Here is a 23,836-nt window from a genome sequence, read left to right as displayed (position 1 = left end):
GCGACGAGGGACTTTTCACAAGAGCTCAGATGCACTTCTGATGGAAGAATGGATTCTGTATCCGAGGCCCCGTCTACGGCCGAGCAGCCGGTGAACTCGGATTGAGCGTTTCAAGGTTTGACTGATTTTGCGTTCTATATCACTCCGAGCAAGATTGAAGTACTTCTCCAAGAGCGAATTCCCCTACGGGCTCAGCTTCTCATGCGTGCTATCCATCGAGTTTTCTCTGGGGATCGACGTCGAAACGAGAGGCGTTCTACTTCGTCTCATATGGGCTCTCATCTCACACTTGGAGCGCCGATGTAATTTTTGGATTGAGGAGCCGGCGGGCGATTCGCCCGGCTAAGGATCACAGTGCGCCAACTTACGACTCGCAAGAACGATCGGAACAGATTTGAAGGGTTGACCATGCCCAGGATCGACTTCCGGCGATTCCCTGCCCTACCGAAGACCGGGGAATGTCGTCAGGTTGTCACCAGTGGGGGATCAATCCCCGCATTGACGATATTCTGATTCCGAAGGAGCCAGCATGCTGCTCAGGCTTCCATCGTCGGAAACACTCGAAATCCATTGGCTGCATGTCCGAAATCCGAAATCCTCTGAGATTACCGTCGAGCTGTGGAACAGATCATTTGAGGATTGGGCAGCGTAAAATATCTCTGTTTTCGAGGCATCCATCTCGATAATAATTGACCAAGATACAGAGGCGCACTCTGAATCCGTGGTCTGCTCCGCTATCGGGAGAGTTCATCGCTCCGTTGCGCGTGCAGGAATTTGCAGTAGAGAGCGACCAGAAATTATAGGTGCTTAAGAAAGAACCACTCCACGACCTCTCCACCGCGGGCGATCGATCCTGAAACCTTCCGCATGGAATGAAATTCGGGCAAAGAGCTTCAGGCGTTTCCAAGAGTTTCACGCTCCTCGTTTCAGATGACTTCTTTGAGCTCCGACGTCACGAACGCGGTCTGGCATGCTTATCATTATCATCAACAAATTCTCAAGGGATGTGTCACCCGTAATAGTTTGACGGTGGGTTGAGGGAAGTCCCAGATGAAGCGCGATCAGATCTTCCCTTGCCTGACTGCTTTGACCTTCGGCGTTCTCACTCTCAATATATCTCTTGCAGGGATTGATTTCCCGTATCGGGCAGGTTGTTGGCGCACCTTTGGTGGCCCACACTCTTTCTCTCCAGCAGACACCTCCGATCCATTTCGGTCAACTGATGTGTTTTCTCGAGAGGGAACTATTCGCGCCCTTCCAAGCAACTTGTGATATAAAATCCATCCAAAGGTGGAACAATATCGTTCATAGAATCGTTCAACGAGATACAGGCTCAGGATTCTCCCATCTTCGATGATATATCCACGAAGTCGGGCTTTGGAGACGGAAATGTTCACCCGATTGCCCTTTCCAGGAGTCGGGATCTCATTGAAGAGGCTTGCTGGCATGAATTTTCCCCGGAAGTCATGGGTTCGCGGTCAGATGGTCGCGAGGTACTTCCGGAAAAAGCGATCTATCACATTTTCAGAGTTTTCTGTTTCCTCGCGGACCTCCAGACCGATCCAGTGACGGGTGAAGTGAATGTAATGATGTCTCCTGACGAGGTACGGTGCGAAACCTCAAATCGACTTTTCTCGGAGCTTGGTACAGACGGAGATTCCGACCAATGTTCACCTCAATTCGCTCAAAGACCGTCATCGGTCACGAGGTCTGGACGCTATACAGCGAATCCGATGCTTCCCTCAATAAGAAATTCTCGTCTCCGTAGGCTGACGGATTCTGCCGCTCGTTCGCAGTAGCTCTAGGAGAAGAATGGGATCCGAGCTCGCTAGAGGGTGATCCCTTGCGGAAGCCAATGAGTTTTGAAAACCTCTTGACGTTCCTAGAAAGTCATCTGGCGGGTGGCCAAGATCTGAGGGGCCTGGCAGAAGCCGCTGCAGAGCTGTTCGACATGTTCGTCGGCGACGTAATTAAGAAAGGACCCATCAAACGCCGTATTTTCGGCCTATGGTGGGATTTCGTGATGGTAGTTCGCCCGCACTTTCTACAATTCTACAACAATCGAGGCAAGAAGGTGAGATCCGGTTGGAACTCGCAATTCGACGATGTGGATCTGACGGCTGACTGGTCATGAGTAATCTTTCCATTCATTTCCCCCCAGATGAGCGAATTTCAATTGACGTCTGCCTCGTTTGTGAAGAACGCAGCCCCTTGCGCATCGGCGGCGACTGAATCGATCTCGAACATCCTTCTTTGGCCTACCTCGAGTCAGATATCCAGTCGGGGTCATAAAATTCTAATTCAAACCGAGTCTCACGAGGTATATAACATTATATTCGTAGACTTCTCTCGAACTCGCTGACGCGAAATTCCCCGGACCCCGGCAGCAATCGTTGGTGCTTCTGAGGAATCGAACATTTTCGCAGGCGAACAAGAAATTGATCGAAATCAGTGCTCCTTGCTACAAGTCGAAGCTCCAGTGGATAAGCGCCATTCAGTGTGCGATCGCTCATTCGCACTCGCTGAGAAGATATCAGAGCTATCTCGCCAGTCAAAGGAAAATACAGAGGTATGAGCTTCGGTCGAGAGGTTTCCGCCAGATGGTCCGCGCATTGATTCTACGACAGAACTGCGCCGGAGGGAGCCTTCGAGTATCAGTTTATAAGGTCAATTCAATTTTTTCAATTTATCGGAAGGCGCGAGGAACGTCAGAAAGAGCGAGCAAGGGAACAGGAATGGGAGAGCTCGGTCCGTTCACGAGTCAAGCAGGAAGTTTCTTCGCTCGAGAAGGAAATCGTTTTCTTGAAGCTCAGGGTTGAAGAGGAAACCAAAGCGAAAATCGACGAAGAAATCGTTCGCGGGTAAGCCGCCTGCGGGAGCATCGCTTTCGCAGAGTGCACAATCCTATGCTGCCAGGAGATGCTTGAAGGGATTTGGCATGAAAAATTTCGCGTGATGTGGTCGAGCTCGAGGGGTCTCGAGGTCGATGGCTAAGTACGTGTTTTCCGTTTGCAGAGCGCAATCGCGACTCCTGCTGGAGGAATGGGACAAAATCGAAAAACTCCAACAAGAGCTTGAAGCGACGAAGTCGGAGTTGAAACGACTCAAATGTGAGACCGTTTCTCATAGCAGGTCCCAGACCCAGAGAGCGCCGCCACTCTCCCGAGCGAAATCGTGGTCGAATCTGAGCGAACCTGGCAACGCATGAAGATTCGGATGCTGCATCGCGAAGGGTTCTTGGCTTGTGCAAACACCTGAGCCGCGAGATCAATGGGCTTCATCCGGAGCTGTTTCCATGAGTCAGAGGACGAACTTATTCTCCGGCTTGTGAAACGACTTCCCCTTCTCGCGTGCTCTGTGCAGCTCCGGAGGAGTTCTCGTTCGCTTGCCATTTCTGCCGCCATCCGCCCAAAGTGCGCCGTATTTCCAGAGGGTCCGAGAATCTTCCTCATTGCTGGGATTCCGAGGAATTCTGCGAGACTTGACCAATGGAGAGAGCTTTAACCCTGGGGATTCTCTGGCAAAGTAGTGATCGCTTCAGGTCATTCGGGCAGCGGATCTTAAGGAGGCCCGGTTCTGGTACCTGAAGACAGTTTGCCGGCGATTTTCGCTCCTCTCAGACGAATGTGAAAATCCGGATGACAATGGGTGACATATATATGATGAAGGATAATAAATTCGGAGAGCAGTATGCATGATGCCCGGGAGGTCCGTGTTGTAGGAAAATGAGCCGCGGTTCCAGCGCCTATCATGGTCACGTCTTAAGAGAAGCCAAATCGGCCCGCATTCCCGTATATTCTTCCAGGTATAAATGGACCCACGAATCATGCAGCTCAATGACTAAAGATGGCCTCTATCCAAAAATGTTGGAAACGCACCATCCCGGTGGTCTCTTTTCCCTACGCGTACGATGCGCGGGACAAATCGCCCACCAGACTCAGGGGATCGTGGCTGTAGCCAGACACGACAGCGGTCGCAGGGGAGAAGGAGAAAGTGGCGGGAACACCCACGAACTCGATGGTCGACGAGACGATTTCGTAGGGTTGCAATCGGAATCACTGAGTGAGAGGAGGAACGGGGCTCGGGTACCCGGCATTGGGTCAGAGTCTTCGAGGGAAATCGAAAGGCTCGGACTCCGAACAGAGTGAGTCACATGAAGGATTCACTCCGATCGGACGAAGGACGACGTCCGAACCGCCGGCACCGACCTCGACGAGGGCATTGGCCAATGCTTGACAGAAGGAGCCATCGGCAACCGTCCACGGCATTCCGAAGGACTCCGTGTTAGATCTTAGATCTTAAAGCACTGTGATCTCCAGTGTGCCCGCCGTTTCTCGAGACGCTCGGGCTATGGTTGACAGAATTAGTCGGGCCTGCTTCCATGGCTGCCCGGCCGAAGCTTCTATGCCGCGCGAAAGCCCTACTGGCAGCTGCAGCAGCGAGCTGCTGTGAGGAACGGAGAGGAGGAGATAATCCATCGTTCTGGCCACGGCCGCCTGTTTTCTCTACGATGTCACTTGTCCGGGACAGGATGTTGCCGCTACTCTACCTGGCCTCAGGAGCCGCTGTTGCGGTTTTCCTCTACCGATACTTATTTTCGAAGAAGGATGTGAAGTTCCTCGAAGACCCCGACGTGAAGTACTCCGTGCCCCTGTTGGAGAAGAAGGAGTTGAGTCACGATACGAGACTTTTCCGCTTCAAATTGCCGACCGAGAACCACAGACTCGGCTTACCGGTCGGCCAGCATATCAATCTTATCACTAGGGTGAGTTAGACACATCCATCCCGTTCCCTTTACCACAGTGACCTCACGTGTCTATTTTCATAAACAAAGTCGGCCGGTTCCGGCGTGGGTGCAGAGGGAACACGTGAGGACATCGCTCACGAATTCTCGCCTTCTGTCGGGGCTTCGGAGGTTCAGCGATGACGATCAATAGCAATGACCAATCTGAATGTCCCGCGTTGCAAGGACTGCTATCGGGACTGCTTTTTCGATCGTGTCAAGAACTTGGTCAAGGTTGTTTGGCAATAGTCCGTCCAATATATGTACACGAGGGTAAAGTCTGAATTGCGAGATATTAGACGGGGATAAATATGGCGAACTCCTTCCACTTGCGAAATGTTATCGCAGTCCCAAAGGATTAGGTATTTTAATTGAAGTCAGTCCCCTCAACACCTGTCAGAGGGGAACCACGAGATCCGCATTCTGGGAAGCTGCTCCGGCTCATCAGGGGTGCTGAGCCGAAAAGGGAACCGCTCCGAACGAGGAAACCGTATGCTACATAGGAGGAAGCAGTGGTTCTGGAACATTCATTCAAGACTTAGAATCCATTCATTCTTCACGGGTACAGACGCTCGTTTTCCGGAAAATATATTCAGGGCTTCCCGATTCGGTTCGCATGAAGGAAAGGCGGATCCAACGCTCTCTGTGGGACTCTTTGTGCAGAGGCAGAATCAATAGGACATTCCGTTCAGGACATTGGAAGTCCTGGACTTAATCGGATGGACTTTCTTAAGTGATGGGTCGCGAGGATCAGGGAGCTAACAACTCGGTGTGTGCTTAAAGCCTTATCCAGGTGCGAGCGAGCAAGCGAGAGTGGGATCGCTCAGTCAGGCTGGGAGAACGAAAAATATTCTGAGCACCCTGACGCTTCAGCGGAAAGTTCACCTGCACCTGTTCGTTCTCCTCATCGTTTTCGATTTCACTTGCCGTGAGCAGCTCTCACATGAATCCTGGCGATCTCTAATGCCTATCGCCATGGGTTCACGCTTGGATTGTTCGACTACGAACGATCCGAAATAGAATTTCCCTTTCCATCCCTGTCGGTGGCTTGTGATTGGCAGGGACAATGTTCCCTTCCGCAGCTCAAGCTGGGAAAGATTTACGAAAGTTTAGGATGATATCCGCTCGTGATTTATGAGGCTCGAGAGCTCCAGACGAAGAGCGCGGCTCTTTCCCTGCCCCCGGACTTCAGAAGGACCCGGCGCCGGCGTTCAGATGAGACTCGGAATTTTCTTCGGAGATTTCAAATCGACTGAACTTTTTTCTGTTCCAGATCAACGACGAGCTGGTCATCAGAGCATACACACCGGTCTCGTCCGATGATGACCTCGGATACTTCGATCTCGTCATCAAAGTCTACTTCAAGAACACGCACCCGAAGTTTCCCGATGGCGGGAAAATGACTCAGCACCTCGAGAGCATGAAGATCGGAGATTGCATCGATGTCCGAGGTCCCAACGGCTTGCTTCAATACAACGGTTTTGGAAATTTCCGCATCAAGAGTAATAAGAAAGACGTCGGTAACGTCAAGTTCGCCTCAAAGGTCAGTCCCCTGAATTCATGAATGGACATGCGGCCCGTCGCGAACTCTATGGATTGTCTCCCTCTTCATGGTTTGGGCTCGAGTACGTATGTGCTAACCCGTTTCCAGGTCGGCATGATCGCTGGCGGTTCTGGACTCACTCCGATGTACCAGCTGATCAAGCAGGTTCTCAAAACTGAGGGCGATAAGACGGAACTTTCGCTCATCTACGCCAACCAGTCACCGGATGACATCCTATGTAGGGAAGATCTCGAATCGTGGGCGAGCAAGTATCCTGAGAGGTTCAAACTCTACTACACGGTCGACAGGGCCGCCGACAATTGGACCGGTGGCGTTGGGTTCGTTAACGCCGACATGATCAAAGATCATCTCCCAGCACCGAGCGATAATACGCTAGTTCTCATGTGCGGTCCACCCCCAATGATCAAGTTCGCGTGTATGCCGAATTTGGACACGCTTGGATACTCGGCTCAATCTCGATTCGCCTATTGATGACACACTGTCCCAAACGCCAAAATGTCCTCTGGGACTGCCAACATAAGGAATCCATTAAATTGAGGACGAAGAATATTCCCGTCTGTTCTCGACGACACCGCGGTATTGAAACAAGATCCGCCTGTTATGTAAGGGGAGGGATGAACTGGGAACTCCTGTGTCTGTAGAGAAACTAGAGCTGCAATATTAGCTTAGAGCTTGGAGAGACGCACCCATTCCCGCAAGGAAATACTGAAGGAGCGTGTCGAGGTCAGTTAAACAGCTATCGTTCCTCTTGTCGTTGACATCTCGATTCCCCCGAGATACAAGATTGTTCCTCCGATTTGGATTCTGTGAATTAAGGGTTTTTGATAGTTTTCCGGCGTTGAGGTTGAGGAGTATCCTTGGATTGACAGACGTTGGTTTTCTGATTGTTTAATAAGGATTTCACTGTACCAACCCGGATCAAGCGTTTTTCTTTCGACCAAGAGAGAGAGAGAGTTTTTTCTCAACCGTTATTGAGAGTCTCAGAATGTCGACCCTTGATTATTCTACACCCGAGACCAAGCCCCATGAAGATTTGCTTCCATGCAATGAGGGGGTAGTCGTCATCTAGCCATTTAATCGGTTTCAGGGAATCGATAAGGTAGCGTGTTTCCTCGGAACTCTCACGGGAGTTTCGCCTTCGACGTGGAATGTGCTCCGTATACGGCAAGAGACGATTCTTCGGCGGACTCAGGAACTCCGAGCCCTTTCGGATTGCATCGCAGATTGGCTATAGCCTGGGAAGCTTCGAATCACACTTTCGATTGGAGATATCGCGGACAGAGCTTTTGAATGACCTCCAGAATATCCGATGAAATCCCTCATGGTGTGTTTCCGTGTGTTTTCGATAGAGCAAAGCTTTCACAGGCAGACGCAGATTATCCGAAAGATACCGTCAAGCATTATAAAACCATCCTCCTCTGAGAAGCTGAAGCCTACTTCGACATGAGGTTCCTCGAAATTGGAGTTATAGATGGAGCGCATCTGGAATGAAGAGCTACATACCGTCCAACAGACAGCCGAGCGCAGTCTCGGTCGGATGAAGGAATTGAGACGGCATACATCATTCCGCTCGCCCCATTCGAGAGACCCCCAAGCGACCAATTGAATCCGACAGCCACCCCTGGTCCCGGATCTAGATGGTATGGATGGTAGCCGCATGGGAGCTCCCTCATTCGCGAGATTTCAGGATGGGAGAACTATGCGATGGGAGCTCGGAATGGGGTCGTCGAATGAGGATCTCCGAGGAGATCATTTGTCCTGCGACGTTGTCCATAATATCTTTCTCGAAGGAACCATAACCGGAGCGAGACTCGGGAATTCTTCTCTTCGTATGGCCGCTCCCCCCATGATATTTTCCTGATCCGATACTTTCATTCATTGAATTGGGTGGGTTCGTGTAGAGAACGGTCGAAAGCGAGCGCCCGTCTTCAATGACATGTAATCCGAGCGGCCGACGGGCTGACTCTGACATCACTGAGGTGCATGGAGCGCGCCGCATGGCCTGCGTGGGCAGAGTCCGGGTCTCTCCCAAAACCTGAGAGAAGAAAAATGCGTCAATTGAAACCGGCCTAGCATTTGAAGAACCACTTGTCGGCAGAGAACCCGCGTGGACAGCTGGAGTCCCAGCAGTCGGCGCGGCCCTCTCCCGGCGTGAGGGCCGCCCGCTTCGGAATCATCGAAGACAACCAAGATGGCGGCCCCCAGTGATTTGTTTTGCTCCGGCAGTTCCAGGTTCCAGATGTATATGTTGGAAATTCGTCAAAAGATAAACAATCGGTGTGCGGCCGAAAAGCCTCCGATTTCATGAATCTCTTGTGGAAAAGACACGCCGACCCTTGCTCTGAACTATCTCTGATCGTGTGATACAGTTTGGGAGTGGCATACGCAGTGGAGACTGCCGCAGAGACAGAACAAATGGGTGAGTACCAGTCGTTGGTCGGAAGATCATTTTCTTTCCTCTTTTCGTCGAGAGCCGATCCGGGGATTTGGGGAATCCAACGAGTAAGATTTAGTTTGGGAGACAATCCTCAGCGCCGGACGTTTGCATTCAGTTTCCTTGGTGACACTTCCGCACTCGGAGCAGGCGGTAGGTGGCGGAGTCGGCTTCTGTCAAAATGATGTCAGAAGTTTGCCTCCGAAACGTGGACAGAAAACAACGACCTCACCGTCACCCAGTACAAGATGCGGTTCCCGTTTCTGTGGGCGGCGGACCGAGGTACTGTCAACTAAGGTCAACTCCTGTAGACGGAGTCCATAGAAGGGAGTTGTGACTCGGCCCGCCCAATCGACCGGTCGACTCCGCTGTCGACAGCAGCTCCTCTGGGACGCTCAGAGAGCTCGAGTTTGTTCCCAAATATGTAGAACGAACTTCTTTGGAAGAGCCATCCCGCGTTGCGAGTCGTCATTTGAGAAATAATCCGTTCACGCTGCCTGAGCTCTGACCGCTTGCGAACAGGGACAGCCCCGAGCCAATTAGACGGCAAAAGCGGACACTATGGGTAACGACGCCTCGCCGCTTGACTCTCTACGGTCGGAGTTCCAGGAGACTCGATTCCAACGGTCCACGTTTTTCGTAGCTTGACATTTTCTCCTTTATATTGCGCTTCTCCTCCGGAACCAGGGTTGAGTCAGCCTCCGCGAAGTCCGGTGACGAATACGGGCTTCCCTTCAATCCTGGTCCGAATTCGGAGGTAGAAGTAAATATTTGGACGGTGTTCTTGTTGTTATTTCCTGTACATATCAATCGTTATCACGTATTCTGGGGTCTATCGGATGATACCGGAACCCAGGGAATTTCCTTCTCTCGGCGAGAGCTATAGTGGGTCTGAAACCGCTTCCCCGAGCGAAACCAGAAAGCTCGCGGATTCCACTGCCTCTTCTGCTGGGACGGTGTATCCGGTGGCTCCTGGAGCGGGAAGAGCGCCGGGAGAGGAACATCCAGTAATTGTCAATTTGATTTAATCGGACCCGAACCCAGCTCCCACGTAACTTCTCGTTGCATCTGACGGCGGCACTGATTCAATCTGACTTTAGACCTACAATGTTTGAGTTATCTGTCGTTCTACCCTTCCCAGCACATTGCCGCGACGAGAGTCTGAAAAGCGCTATCATCGCGGCAAAATGACGCACGCAGCTTTAATACGTTCGACCAATCGGCTCGGAACGTCATGCCTCGACAGAATTGTTGCCTGCTGGGAAAGTAGACGTCATGAATGCTGCTGCGAGGAGATTTAGTTCTCCTGCACTCGGTGAAATCACGCATCATTTCGAATTGACAAAATCGCTCCGGAGCTCGACCAAGCGAAACCGAGATATTTCTGATCGTATCCGCCCGAGCTGAACGCTCGAATTGCACACCTGAGGAGAGATCCTCGCGTTGGGATATGCCCGTCGAGGACTTTCATGAGCTCAGGTGTTTCCGGCCCTAGGGACAGTGTATTCAGTCAATCTGACAGAGAGCTTCTTTGTTGACTTTCCTGCCGTCAGAGATTCCGTCGCACAAATATGAGCCGGCGCTCCTCAGATCACTGGCCTCAGCATCGATTTTGGGGAGAGAACGGTTCTCGAGTTGCCACGGACTTCATTTCACAATCATGAATCGACCCTGTCGGTGAAGCTCTCCCTAGAAGGGTCAGAGCTCGATCCGAGATGCTGAGTTCCGAGAAGTTCGTGAGGAACAGGACTTCTTATCAACCTCGATTTTGAATTTGCTGTTCAGTGCATCGACTGCGGAGATGGGCAAATCCAACAAACGCAGAGCTGCGGGACGTCTGCTTATCGACACCTTCGCTCTCATTAACGTTCCATTCTTTCGACGGTATGTTTTCCATATATCAGGACCTGTCTGGATCCGTTTACGCCCGGCAGCATCGACCGCTTCCTCGATCGGGAACGGATTTCTGACCGTGATTCTAGTGACGGGGGTAAACGAGATCTTTTGGCAACGAATTCGATCGTGTACACCTGGATGCTCAGCCCTCGGTACAGTGAGGCGATGGGATCGGGGCCAGATCTCGAGTTCGGCGGGTCAAGATTCTGTTCGATTGAATTCGGTGCAGAACTAGCTCTTTCCGCGAACGGAGCTGCGATCACCCCACATTCTCAATGTGATTCTCTTATTTATCCAGCGGTGGCCGTGCCCGAGGACAACAACAGCTTGTCTGGCAGAGCTGGTATCAAGCTTGACAGTCAAAACGTGCGAGATCTCTCGCCTTTGTTGGTAGGAGGGACAGACGCACAGTTTCAGGAGAAACCTCCGAGGAAGCGCGAAAGATCTTCGTAATTCAATATCCTTCCTTATCTGAGGATTTCTGAATAGATCAGCTCGTAAAATACAATTGATCCTCTATCGATGCGTCCCACTCCACTGGAGCGAGGACCTCTGCACTTTGTTTTCGAGAATGATAATGATAATAATAATCAATCACATAGTGCGTCGAAGCTCAGGGCATGTCCTTTCGACAGAGTCAGGACTAAGAATGATCGAATCCTTACGGGCGGTCTGGAGCGACGCGAACACTCTTAGCACGGCCCGAGAGCTCGTATCCCGAGGTTTCGACGACGCTCAGAATCACGTTCATTTCCTGTTGAAAAGATTCATTCGTTTCCTTCATTTTCCACCTGTTCATCACTCATTCCTTTGAATTCGAGTAGAAGAAGTCAGCGCTCAATGCAACCTCGGCTGAATTCGAGTTCGATTGAATGCTTCCGCCTTGCCTTCCGAGGGGGGTCCTTCGAAAGACGGCACTCATACTATGCTGATGGGAGTCTCGAACTTACGTTTCGAGAACGGCTCGCCGCAGATTTGGATCGGACTGAGCTGGCGTGCTTATGTTCCGCAAGGTGAATTCACACGCTGAATGGCTACAGGGTACGCCGGAGGCTGCGAGCAGCTGCTATTTCTCCAATGAGCCTGAAATGCGACTGATTCGCTGACGGCAGTGTCGTCTATGCGGAAGCTCGACGCGATCACTGGAATATCCAGCTCTTTTTTTCTACCCCTTTCGGAATCGATTCGATAGTGAGATTTGTGCCTTCCGTCGCTAGTTGAGCTCAATTATGTCGATATTCTACAGAAACAAGCAGTCCACCCGGATAAGCGACGATGCCGAACCTCTACTTCAACAGTCGAGTTTTCGGTGAGTTTGCTTCCCGATTTTCGCTGCCAAGCCCCCCCTGATCCTGGAGACTTGAGGCCTCTCGGAGTTCGAAGAGCGGATGGAGCGCGCTTCTATCATATCGTGTGGGGTTTTCCACGCTGGATAAACTAAGTTAGCGGAGAAATATCCGCGTGAGAACAGTGTGAAATTGCATAAGTTCGAGAGTACTGTGTCCTACAGTGGCCGTGCCAGACATTTTTTATTGGGATGCTGAAGATTTGAGTTCGGAACGGTGAGGGACGCGGTCGAAACCGTCTCGCAGAAAACATAAGCGTATGACATGCAACCCCACGAAGCTCGGGGGATACTGCTTATGATTTTTTCTGAGAGATCTCCCCACCCACATGAAAATCGAGTAATCTTCAAAGTCGGGACGCTAGACGTCCTGATTTCTAGCACCGGTCTCTCGTGTGAACACGCATGCGAACTCGTTGCCTTCATCCTAGATCGTGCTCATGGTTCTTGCAATGACGGAGGAATAATCACGACCTGGAACGTGACTTGCGTTCACCGAACGATGGCTGTCCAAGGCCTCAATCGGACCTTGGGGTACCCTAGTCAGAATGCGAGGTTTTATGACGGTGGCTTTTTGCCCCTTCTCGGGCGTTAAATATCTTCGTAGCGGGATCTCCCTCATTCCCGACGGGTACCTAGTCTCCAGAGTCCTGTCGGGATATTCATCACTATTCCCGAGCAGGAGGCGCTGGAATGAGCGATACAGAAGACAGAAATTGATCATTGCTCCTTCCGGGGTTTCCCGTAGGCGCATTGGGGTAACCTCCGGAGTCGGAGAGTCTCCACCAAAATGAGGAAGTTCTTTACGTTCTCACGGGCAGTCCACTAGTACCAGTTCTCCGATGAGCGCGATTCCGAGCCTCTATGCAGAGTTTCGGAGTACCGGATGGGGTTGCATAGATCCACGCCAAGTACCTAATCCGATCGATTTGTGAGGATCCTTATCTTTGTCGACCATCGTACATCTGGCCGTAGGGAATTCCATTGAGCTAGGAGATCACGTAGATTGCGGAATCAAAGCTCTCGCTCAGTACATCGACTCTCCTCGCTTCCCACGGGAATCTTAGCTCGTATTCCAACTTTCCATGGGGAATTATGCATTATCGTGTCCGACTTCAGCGTATATGTTCTCGATCGTTCCCGCGACTTGGTGTCTCTTGGTGCTCGTCCGAGTTATGACCCCTCGCCATACTTGAAAACTTATTTGTCCCCCCTCCCCTTCCCGGGACTAGATGGCAGGAATCCAGTCCCGACTAGAGAGAATGAGACGGGCGCCGATGGGGATCACGAGACGAAGAGCAAAACACACGAATGGCGGCGGCGGAATCATCATCGAAGCGAGAATCGTGAGAGGGCCTAGTCTGGAAAAAACTCGGGGCGGAGTCCCCGTTACGGAATGGCACAAAATTCTGCGACAGCTGTGAGCGGTAGTCCACGTCATTGTCGCGATGAGGAACATCTGTAGGTCGGATGCCTGCCACGGCTGATAGAGCCGGTCAACGCCATCGAGAGTGTTCGAACGGCATCTCCAAGCTCTTCTGAGATTCCGCGAAGACTCGTGAATCCCATCGCTGTGGCTCCGTGCGCGAAACTCCCCCCGGATGAAATAAGTCGCGTTACGCGGGCGCCATAGAAGCAGACGCCTTCGATAGGGGTTCGGTGCTGTTGCTGCGGGTTCTGACTCCGTGGGCCGGTTGGGGCTCCGATTGGTGCCACGTATCCCACCCAGTGAAGCTATTTTGTCGAGTCGGCAGCCCTCTGCGGGCGGACGCTGGGCGAGATGACCGTCGGAGTTCGGCAGAGGAAAGATCGCTTGCTCGAGGTTGATGTCTTCGATCCTCATGCGTGAGTTCGTTTTCCGCCTTGCTTTAAGCCCAGGATTCTCGTAGTTTTGAGAGTTCCGGGCAGAATGTGGTGAAGAAAAATCAGGAAGTTGTGAACGTCCTTCAGCGTACATCCGATGGATGTCATCCATTGACCTTGAGTAACTCCCGGCGGACGATGTCAGTCGAGGTGGTCGGTGTAATGATTCAGACTCATCCGAAGATTACCAATGAAGTGTATTTTCGTGTAGCAACACTCTCATCCAAACAAATTTGCATACACGTCGACGATTCTGAGCAGAGGCGCGAATCGGGGCCGGGCAGGGATGGGATGCCTTCTGTCGTCGAGTTCCGTCCTAACAGTCAATAAGTCACAGAGATCTCTGGGTGACTTGTCGAGTCAGGACAGAAAAGTTTATGAAAGCACCCGCAGATGGCACGAAACCCGATCGCTCCAAGTCAGTCGATCGGACCGGCATCTATCGTGTCCCCTCCTCGTGAGACAGACTTCAGATTTCAAGAGGGCGTTGTCGACAACCTATTCGATATGTCGCGGCGAATCCTTCGGAACATAGGAATAATAGATACGGAGACTACAAGACGAGGTTCGGGGTTTTCATCGTGTATATTATGCAATTACAGAGTGCATTCTATGTCCAGATCCGGCGACTCAGACTCCTTAGTCAAGCTCTCCCTTCCGCTGTACGAGCACAAGATGGGGCTTCGACAACAGCTCGAAGCTCTATTGTACAAAGACTATGTGATTCGAAAGTTGAAACGGCACTACATCGCCTCCTTCCTCGAGATCCTTCTCCCCATCTCACTCATAGGTGAGTCTTTTCATCATTATACCTATCTATATGTATGATTGCTTACGGTGAGGCCCGCGAAGGAGCGCGTACCCGATGAGGCACTACCGCGTGCAACAGGTTTTTTCTCGATCGAGAGTGATTTTTTCCGCAGCAGTCGACTGCCGAATCTGAAGCCATCGTTGCTATTTCAGCATTGGTTGTGTTCCTGAAATCACAGACCGCGAGGACACAAGTCGACGTCGCTCCTCAATGGCAGGGTCCGGATGTCTACGAAGGGATTGGACCATACGGAGCGAAGGACTTATTTTTTTATCGATTCAACGTGGAGCCCAAGAAAGAACAGCAACTCTTCCGAGTGCTGCAGAAAGAATCAGCGACCATAGTCTATTCGCCAAATAATCCCTATACAGATGAACTGATGCAAGCCTTCGTCAGGGAGAACGCCACAAGAGGTTTGTTGTCGAGTCATGGCATGGCTTTCTTCGACGATAGCAGGACGAGCAGGGAGACCATTCGGACGGATTCCTTCTTTTTCCTTCCAGAGATTCGGAGTTTCCCTGATGAAAGTTCAATGAACGATTATCTAGGGATCAATACGACGGCTGTAGAGCTAGCTATTGTGTTCGACGACGTACAGAAAGCCGGTTTTCTGGGCTACACTTTGAGATTCAACAGTTCTCGATATCATTTTCACACGAACAAGCACTTCAATGACCACGATATGCGTCCGCGGTCGAGCTCCGTCTCATTCGAAGAAAAGCATTTGCTGTGGCCTGTGATGAATATACTGTTTGAGAAACATCTGAGTTTCCACCAGCTAGAGAACAGAACAGGAGACATACCGATCTCGCCGAGAATGAGGTTATTCCCAACGCCAAGGTCAGTTTGTCACCTCCCAGCAGAGCGTGCTGTGGAGCGATGAGACTGCTCCCTCCGGAGGCTATGAATACCTCCTAACATATGAAATGCATCGACCGCAGGTACGCGCGGGACGTGTCGTTGGCGACGGTATCACAATTTATCCCCACCCTTCTTTCGGTGGGCTGTATATTTTTTGTCGTTTTCTTCTGCAAGCAAATCATCAGCGACAAGCAGAGCAGAGTTCGGGTGAGTGCAAAGAGCCAGGGCCTGACACCTCAAGGCGTAACATCGTCCCAATCGTACGAGAATCAACGAGCATTCGGACTTATACTAACCTCCAGGATTCGGCTTTTCTTCTTCACAGGAGCTCCTCCGGATGATGGGTCTCTCCGACATTGTTTATTGGTTGAATCTCTTCTGTGTGGGCGGAATCACCCTGGGAATAGTGACCTGTATAGCAACTTTTTGCTTCAGCTACAGTTTCGACGGTGTTCGAGTCTTGACGCACTCGAGTCCTCTTGTTGTTTTTATTGTTTTATTCGTGTTCAGCGTGAGCGCCATCCTGCAGAACCTGCTGATCACGGTCCTGCTGAACTCACGTAAGAGCGGAAACACCATTTTCAGACAGAGAGCGATTAGCAGAGGGTTGGAAGAGCCGCCAATGGGCCTCCAATCCGGCTCTTCGACATCTCGAATCTCATGCGCTCACCCACTTTTTCCTTTCTGGATTTCCAGCTTCACTGGGAGCTATGCTGTCGATGCTGGCCTGGTTCATGTCGATGCTCGTGGCGTCGGTCTGGATGGATCCTGAAAACGGCAAGAGATATCACTTGCTGACTTCCGATCAGAAACTGTGGTCCTCCATGCTTCCTTGTAGCGGTCTCTACTGGTGTTTCAAACTCATCACGTTCTGGGAAGAAGCAGCGGAAGGCGCCCATCTGGGCAATCTCGCCAAAATCGCGAGAGCTGGGGACAATGTCACCTTGCTCGGCATCCTCTCGATGATGGTGGCATCGTGGTTCGTATACGCGTTCCTCATCTTCTATCTGGACGCAACGATTCCCTGGCAGTACGGTATGCCCCGAAGTCCATTCTTCCTGCTGATGAAGTCCTACTGGTTCCCCTCGTGCGCGAAGGATCTCGATACGGTTTCAACGAGACATTTGATCAATCGAGAATCTAGCGGCAAAGACACGGCGATGTTCGAGAAACCGCCGCCGAATTCAGGAGATCCGGTTGTGGTTCTCAGGGACGTCACGCAGGTGTTCGGGCCGAAGAAAGCCGTTGATAACCTCTCGCTCGAACTGTACCGGGACCAAATAACCGTAATACTCGGCCACAACGGGGCTGGAAAAACCACGACAATGAACATTCTAACTGGACTATTCCCTCCAACCGCGGGGGAAATGTTCATCAACGGCTACAGTGTGAGGGAGAACACGAAGCGGGCCCGCCAGGGAATCGGCCTCTGTCCGCAACACAACGTGCTGTTCGATGAGCTCACGGTGAATGAACATCTGTGGTTCTTCGCTAAAATAAAAGGAGCACCCTCAAATGAAATCGAGACCGAGATCGTTCAGCTCCTGGAGAAATTCAGCCTGACGCCGAAACGATATACGATGGCATCCGGCTTATCCGGAGGAATGAAGCGGAAGCTCTGCATGGCCAATGCCATGGTCGGGGGCAGCAATGTGAGTGATGAGAAGATATTCGATAATTAGAATCCACTCGGAGCGCGTTTATTTGTGGACGGCAATTCCAAGATCCCGAGGTTCCGAGATAATCGCAGAAAATTATCGCTCGCTCTCCGTCGTCTAGATCTTGATTCTCGATGAACCCACCGCCGGCATGGATCCGCAAGCTCGACGCGGCGTGTGGACAATCCTTCAAGAGGTGAGTCGAGAGACTTCCTGCTATCAGTGCCTCCAAAAAGGAATTTCATATCCTGGCGAGCCTTGTCAGCAATGGAAAATTCTCCGTAACACAGGTGCGGAGGAGTCGGACAGTTTTGCTGACCACTCACTACATGGAGGAGGCAGATGTTCTTGGGGACCGTATCGCTTTCCTGGCGGCCGGCAAGTTGAAATGCGCGGGCTCGCCTATGTTCTTGAAGAAAATGTGCGGTGAGCTATTCAATGAGTCTTCCGGTGGTATGCTCGTCATTCAAGTTATTGGGGGAATCTCGGGAAGGTATCACAGGAAGAATGAATTCCGGTTATCTCTTGCCTTCAGAAACCGGATATAACATGCGGTGCGCTAAGGTGAACCCCGAGATGCGGCCCTCCAACCTCATGGGAATCATCGACCGTTATCTCGGCGAGAACCAAGCTTTCCTGTCCACTGATCTCGGCTTGGAGTTCTGCGTCAATTTAGGATTCCCCGAAACCAGTTCGCTGATCTCACTCTTCCGCTACATCGAAGACAACAAAGTCCAACTCGGTGTGCGTGTTCAAGCTCTCGTCCATGAGATTATTAATCCCGGTCCCTTTCCGACATCAGAAGATCCATAATAATTGATGACTTACCACTTCGAAATTCCCGATTTCCGCATCACGACCGTGAAATTATTCGCGCTTTTCGAATTTCCAGATCGCCAGTCTCGGAGTTTCAGTGACCACGATGGAGGACGTTTTCCTCAAAGTCGGGGAGATGGACGAAATCGACAGTCCGATTCAAGAACTGCAGCCGAAAGGTCTGGCTGCTCTGGAGATATCAGGTGAGACACTATCGACTTGATTATTTCGATACTCTCCAATCGGAAGCTTCGTTTATCGACGGAAAGCCATATGAACTAGAAGAACACGAAGCAGCTCCCAGCACGCTTTGATCCCCAGTCAGATACGTCACTCTCTGATTCTGTGGTCGCTCGGCACAATCTCTCATTCGGGAGCGCGAAGAGCTCAGTTCGGGAAGGACCCCTCCGGAGTTGTGACCGATACGTCTAGCGCTTGGCGGAAAATGTCTCTCCCGAGAACGTCTCGTCTTCGCTTCTGTAGTTTCGTTCCTTAATCAATCCGATCCTATGAGGACCTAGAAATCTAATCAATGAGTGATCGATTGGCTAAAATAACTAACAAGAAGTGTCTTTAGAGCGTTACCCATTGATGAAATACTCCACGGCACGCAATTCAGGCGAGTTCCGAGTCCTGCACTGACTGAGAGCCATTCCTCTGCGGAATGTCAGCCTAGACCTTTTCTGAGGTCATGCAAGGCGCCGCTTTCCTGCCTGCTCTCCTTAGCTGCATTCAGGCGCACTCGTCGTATCACTTTCAAACGTCGAACATTATTCGTTACCCTCATTGGAGGCACGGAAGATAGCTCCGCTTGCTCGATCGAAAATCGCTGGCCGATAATCGCGGGGGTTTCCCTCCAGGGGCGCGCACGGGAATTTTTTTTTGGGGGGCAACTACAGTCTTGGAGGGGGCCAGACGACCAAGAGTGATGACGCGCCTCCTCGGGGTCCATACTCTAGCATTGAAGCCGAAGAATTTTGGAAGGGGCCATGGCCCCCTTTTCCACCGCCCCTTGTGCGCGCCTCTGTTTCTCTCGACAGTGATTCGGCACCAATCGTTTTCGCTGATGCTCCCCGCGGTGCCATGCTTGCTTGAACTCCCCAGTCGTAGGTCCGACGCGAGATTTCTTACCGATCTAATCGATCCCCAACCTCTTCGCTACAGAACGCTTCCCGTCATTCACTCGAGTCCGTGGGGCGACTCTGTGGAGGAACCAATTTTGTGCTCTCTTGATGAAGAGAGTCAATGCGATCAAGAGACAATGGTTTATGCCGATCTTCATGGTTCTACTCCCTGTTGTCCTGATGGCAGCGTTTTGCTATTTCACGAAGAATATCCTCACCCCTGAGCAAGACGAACAGGTGAGCTTTATCACGGATCCTGACCCGCTTCAAAAGACCTCATCATCTAGTATCGACGATATGTTTAGTTTGGGCGCGATAATAGTTATATCGCGTCTTCTTTCTTTTTTTTGATGCAAGGATTCGGTGAGTACATGTCTCGGGCGTCCCAGCTGGGAGTCCTCTGAATGCCCTTGAAGGATTAGGTTTAGCGTAAAGAAGAGTTCTGTGAACTCCTTATGGACGATTATTTATCGTCAGAAATATCGGCTAACTTAGCACATGTAATTACAGGTGACTCAGTACCTCTTCAAATCTCTGAAAGGCGCTCAGAAGAAGACGGTGGGCTTCATTCAGAAGGGTCTCCCGCCTGTTTTCGAGTCTTACTTCAGATCCGCTCTCGGCGAGGACGGCGTTTCCGTCAGAACAATCGACTACAGCGAACCCAGCATTGACGATTATCTTTTACGTCAAGGTAATGCTGCCTCCTGCCACAGGGTCTCTGAAGCTCTATGCCCGGAACCGAATGAAAATAGTCTCGTTTTGCGAGCTCCTCTAATCTCTTCCCGGAATCCCCCTCAGCCAACGAAGATTCTTCGATATACAAAGACAATTGGGTTATGGGAGCGAGTCGGCAAGAGGGCGATCAGGGGAGCGAACTATGGTTCAACGGCGAGCCGTACCACGTTGGAGCAGCTGCAATCGCTCGTTGGCAGTCGGCTCTCCTCAAACAAATCACCAACGATTCGAGCGCAACTGTAGTTGCGAAGAACCGACCCGTGGGACCCCAGTCGGAGAATGCGGCGATGCTCTTCGTATTCTGTTCGTAAAATTAATTTATGGCCAATTTGTGGTAACATACTCGTAGCCCGGAGGTACGAACTTGTCGAATTTCTTCGTTGCAGTGCGCTTTGCGTCTCTATTCCCCGTCTCGTTGGCGTCAGCCTTCCTGACTTGCTCTCTGGTGTTCTTCCCGGTACAGGAGCGCGTTTCGAAGGCTCAACTGGTAAGGCTTCACTCAACAAGTCGACATATACGAGAGTTTCGTATCTTTGACCGCCGTGGGAGCCTCCCTAGAGGAGGCGTCGCCAAGGATTGCTCACCGAGGGAGCTTTTTGCAGATTCAAATGATGTCTGGGGTACACCGCATCATCTTCTTCGGAGCGAGCTTCCTCTTCGATCTCGTTCTGATTCTGGTGTCTTCAATATTTATGGTCATGGTTTGCGTCTTGTTGAATCCGGGCGGGAGCTTCACAACGAATGCCGAAACTTGGAGTGAGTTACGCAGCTCGGGACGAGTCGCTCGCTCTATTCTGCACCTTGATGATGATAATGATGATGATCCCGGAGTGGGAAGCGACCGCATCATCTAATCCTAATTATGCTCGTTTCAGTTGCGTCCTGGGTCATGTTCTTCATCTATGGCTTCACCATGGTGCCCATCGCGTACTTGTCCGCGTATTTCTTCAAATCTGCGGCTACGGGCTTCACCACTCTGTTGTGTTTCTCATCGATATCTGGAGGGATTTTGGTGCTCATCATGTCGATCCTGGATCTATTCTCTTCCCTCGCGAACAACCCCTTCGGAATGGACAGAGTCAAGATCAACGAAGCGATTCATCTGCTAAATTACGTTCCTCCCTTCGGGGTGGTGTGGGGATTCACAAATGTCCTACTGAATGGAGCATCGGAGAATATTTGCGCCACACTGAGTCCAACAGCCAAGGATCAAATGTGTCACTTGTTTCCTGATGTCATCAGGTCTTGTTGCCACCGTAAGCCTCCTCTGATTATTTAGCATAATGGATAATGGATAATCCGGACGGGTACGGTCGCTGTTCCTGACCACTACTACGATCTTGATTGCAGCCTGCATTCTCGGAAGTGTGGAGACTTTCTGCTATGCCTACGAAACTCCATTCCAATTCGACCTGCGTATCGGCGCTGGTTTCCAATTGTCTGCGATGTTGATTACGGGTGGCGTTGCCTTCGCGCTTTTGATGGGTCTGGAAACGAACTCCCAACTGTTCATCTACGTCCTGGAGTTCATCAACTGGCAGAGGGTCAGAGACGTTTTTTCGTTCTCTGCTCGCGCCAAACGAGGCGGCGTCCCGAATCTCTGTGAGTGGCGATCCCTTCCGATGATTTTCAGAAATATATCGTCGAAATCACTCCAATACAGATTACGAGATGGACATGGACATAGACCCATCCCGCATTAATTCCAGCGTCCGTGTCAACGGAAGAGGATGTCGACGTGACCATAGAGAAAGAAACCGTGGCGAAAATCGTCGATCGTTGTGCGATCGGTTCCTACGCTCTCGTTGCGCACGGATTGACGAAGTATTACGGGGGCTTCAAAGCTGTCGACGACATATCGTTCGTTGTCAATAATCAGGAATGTTTCGGGCTTCTCGGCGTCAATGGCGCCGGGAAAACCACCACTTTCGGTATGCTCACGGGCGACTTACTCATGTCGGCCGGTAACGCTTACATCAGGCAGAGCAACTTGCGAACTTCGGTTCGTCAGTTCCAAGGCTACATCGGTTACTGTCCGCAATTCGATGCTCTTATCGAGAGCATGACCGGTCGGGAAATGCTGGAGCTTTTCTGCGCGTTGCGTGGGGTACCGACTCATCAGACGAGGGAGATGGTTGACTTCATGATCGGTGTGGCCGATCTCCAAGAACACGCCCACAAGCCCACGGGGATGTACAGCGGCGGTAACAAGCGGAAACTTTCGATCGCGATCGCCATGATCGGTAATCCGCATGTGATGTTCCTCGATGAGCCCACGGCGGGAGTCGATCCCGCGGCGCGGCGGAAGATCTGGGCGACTCTGATGCAAGCTCAGAAAGAAATCGGTTCCGCCATCATCCTCACGTCGCATTCGATGGAAGAATGTCAAGCCTTGTGCAATCGTCTTTGCATTATGGTCAACGGAAGTTTCCGTTGCCTCGGGTCGTCGCAGCATTTAAAGTCGAAGTTTGGGCAGGGTTTCACGGTTTTGATAAAATTGAAGTCGTCTGCCGACGAAGTCCAAGTCGTTCCGATGATATGCGCTACCATGGATAAATTGTTTCCCGGCGAGAACAAACTCAAGGACAGCCATCAGGTAAGTTGAGGGGCGATCGACTTAATGAAACATCGTGTCGGCGTGCAGTACGGCGATCGAATTCGGTTGACAACAATCCTGAGAACGATTTTTCAGTGCCTTCTACACTTCCATATCTCGGACTTGAGTCTGAGATGGAGTGAATTATTCGAGAGAATCGAAGCTCTGAAGAGACGGTTCGATTTCGAAGACGTCGTCGTTTCCGACACAACGCTGGAACAGATCTTCCTCGCTTTTGCCAAAGATCAACGCGCCGCACAGACGGACGATGGAGCTGTTTCAACGGTGAGCCGAAGAATGGAGGCATTCCCGCTTCTCCCTCCGTCGAGACTTCCCGCGAGTCGTTCTGACCGATGACGCCCCTCATTACAGGCGAAAACAAAGTTCCTTTGACGAGGAGCTCGCATCCGTCACTCCGAAATCGGATCGGCATGATATAGCAAGGTTCAGAGAGCATTCTGAACACAGTGGACTCCACGCGCACACCGGGGTCTTATCTCCTTGATCTGTCGCGGCAGCGGTTCGCGTCCTCATTGACCGCGAGTAAGTCACGTCGTGGAGCCTGGAAACTTAAATGAAGGGGAACTCCCGACTCCCGAGGGAGACGAGGCGACGTGGTTCCAGTTTTCCGCTTCGATGGGAGTGTCCCGTCAAGTGTTCCCATGTTCTCTCGCGATGGCCTGACGGATTGTACAGAAAGAAATACCGGAGCCGATATCGAAGAACTATAATCTCAATAGCTATGTTCTTACGGGGTGATTTGAAACGAAGCATCACGTCTCGGACGGAAGTCCCTGTGAGAGAAAACCCCAGAGTATTGTGTTGATATAATGATAATATATACGACACGAATGATTTTAATGAAGGAGAGACTATATTTTCAAATTGAAATATTAACCCGAAAACCTGAAAAATCGTTTTTCCGAAGATCTTCGAGCTTAATAAATTCAGTTGCTCTTCGAGCCGATGCGGATTTGCTTTAATCATCACTCTAATCAGTCGAAAATCTCAACGCGAAAGTCCGAATAATTATCGCAGATACGATGATAATTGATCGATCAAGTGAAGAGTTTTGAGGCGGAGCGACGAGCGACCCGGGGATGATCGGGGAAGCGCGTTCGAATACGGACATAATCGACAAATCTCCACGCAATAAAGTCGTAAGATGCTTCTGCTCCCATGCGTTCGAAGAATCCGGAACCATGCACATCATAGCCCCATATGATCAGGGTTTACAGCCTCTCATCCGTCATTTCCCGTCCTACACGGGAATTCAAACCTGCGCGCGCTCCGCCAGACCAAGACATGGGCCCGACGACCAGCTGATTGTTTTGATCAGCGATTTGTTTT

At 51.1% G+C, this 23,836-nt stretch overlaps 3 protein-coding genes across 3 annotated transcripts; all 3 read left to right on the top strand.

Annotated features, from left to right (window-relative positions):
- Positions 1-930: 930 nt before the first annotated feature.
- Positions 931-3,208, top strand: LOC100907858 (differentially expressed in FDCP 6 homolog). Its single transcript, XM_003745625.1, has 8 exons — positions 931-1,029; positions 1,127-1,290; positions 1,415-1,604; positions 1,769-2,074; positions 2,162-2,320; positions 2,427-2,569; positions 2,697-2,861; positions 3,016-3,208. The coding sequence occupies exons 1-8, from the start codon at positions 931-933 to the stop codon at positions 3,206-3,208; spliced, it is 1,419 nt and encodes a 472-aa protein (XP_003745673.1).
- A 1,237-nt stretch (positions 3,209-4,445) lies between these two features.
- Positions 4,446-7,269, top strand: LOC100898139 (NADH-cytochrome b5 reductase 3). Its single transcript, XM_003745479.1, has 3 exons — positions 4,446-4,765; positions 6,057-6,326; positions 6,435-7,269. Exons 1-3 carry the CDS (start codon positions 4,511-4,513, stop codon positions 6,816-6,818), a joined length of 909 nt encoding a protein of 302 aa, XP_003745527.1. The 5' UTR covers positions 4,446-4,510; the 3' UTR covers positions 6,819-7,269.
- Positions 7,270-8,584: 1,315 nt separating this feature from the next.
- LOC100907717 (ATP-binding cassette sub-family A member 7) lies at positions 8,585-23,002 on the top strand. The gene is made up of 21 exons (XM_003745624.2): positions 8,585-8,766; positions 14,488-14,675; positions 14,849-15,109; positions 15,200-15,536; positions 15,638-15,764; positions 15,883-16,117; positions 16,254-17,209; positions 17,337-17,411; positions 17,506-17,641; positions 17,751-17,959; positions 18,108-18,234; positions 19,196-19,392; positions 19,666-19,846; positions 19,954-20,193; positions 20,277-20,377; positions 20,493-20,646; positions 20,766-21,146; positions 21,241-21,492; positions 21,600-22,486; positions 22,583-22,771; positions 22,859-23,002. The coding sequence occupies exons 2-21, from the start codon at positions 14,498-14,500 to the stop codon at positions 22,877-22,879; spliced, it is 5,244 nt and encodes a 1,747-aa protein (XP_003745672.2). The 5' UTR covers positions 8,585-8,766; positions 14,488-14,497; the 3' UTR covers positions 22,880-23,002.
- Positions 23,003-23,836: the final 834 nt, after the last annotated feature.

The sequence above is a fragment of the Galendromus occidentalis genome, unplaced genomic scaffold, assembly GCF_000255335.2.
Source record: "Galendromus occidentalis unplaced genomic scaffold, Mocc_1.1 scf7180000077484, whole genome shotgun sequence".
NCBI classification, from domain to species: Eukaryota; Metazoa; Arthropoda; class Arachnida; order Mesostigmata; family Phytoseiidae; genus Galendromus; species Galendromus occidentalis.
Note: the sequence above shows the minus strand (reverse complement) of the source record. Positions and strands in the feature narration are given on the sequence as shown.

Excerpts from the sequence above, each read along its gene's own strand:
- LOC100898139 (XM_003745479.1), top strand. The coding sequence starts at position 4,511 with ATGTCACTTGTCCGGGACAGGATGTTGCCGCTACTCTACCTGGCCTCA. Across the intron at positions 4,766-6,056 it reads ATATCAATCTTATCACTAGG|ATCAACGACGAGCTGGTCAT; the intron begins GTGAGTTAGACA and ends TTTCTGTTCCAG. Across the intron at positions 6,327-6,434 it reads ACGTCAAGTTCGCCTCAAAG|GTCGGCATGATCGCTGGCGG; the intron begins GTCAGTCCCCTG and ends ACCCGTTTCCAG.
- LOC100907858 (XM_003745625.1), top strand. The coding sequence starts at position 931 with ATGACTTCTTTGAGCTCCGACGTCACGAACGCGGTCTGGCATGCTTAT. Across the intron at positions 1,291-1,414 it reads GATATAAAATCCATCCAAAG|GAGTCGGGATCTCATTGAAG; the intron begins GTGGAACAATAT and ends TGCCCTTTCCAG. Across the intron at positions 2,570-2,696 it reads AGTCAAAGGAAAATACAGAG|GCGCGAGGAACGTCAGAAAG; the intron begins GTATGAGCTTCG and ends ATTTATCGGAAG.
- LOC100907717 (XM_003745624.2), top strand. The coding sequence starts at position 14,498 with ATGTCCAGATCCGGCGACTCAGACTCCTTAGTCAAGCTCTCCCTTCCG. Across the intron at positions 14,676-14,848 it reads TCTCCCCATCTCACTCATAG|CATTGGTTGTGTTCCTGAAA; the intron begins GTGAGTCTTTTC and ends TTGCTATTTCAG. Across the intron at positions 19,393-19,665 it reads CCCCTGAGCAAGACGAACAG|GTGACTCAGTACCTCTTCAA; the intron begins GTGAGCTTTATC and ends ATGTAATTACAG.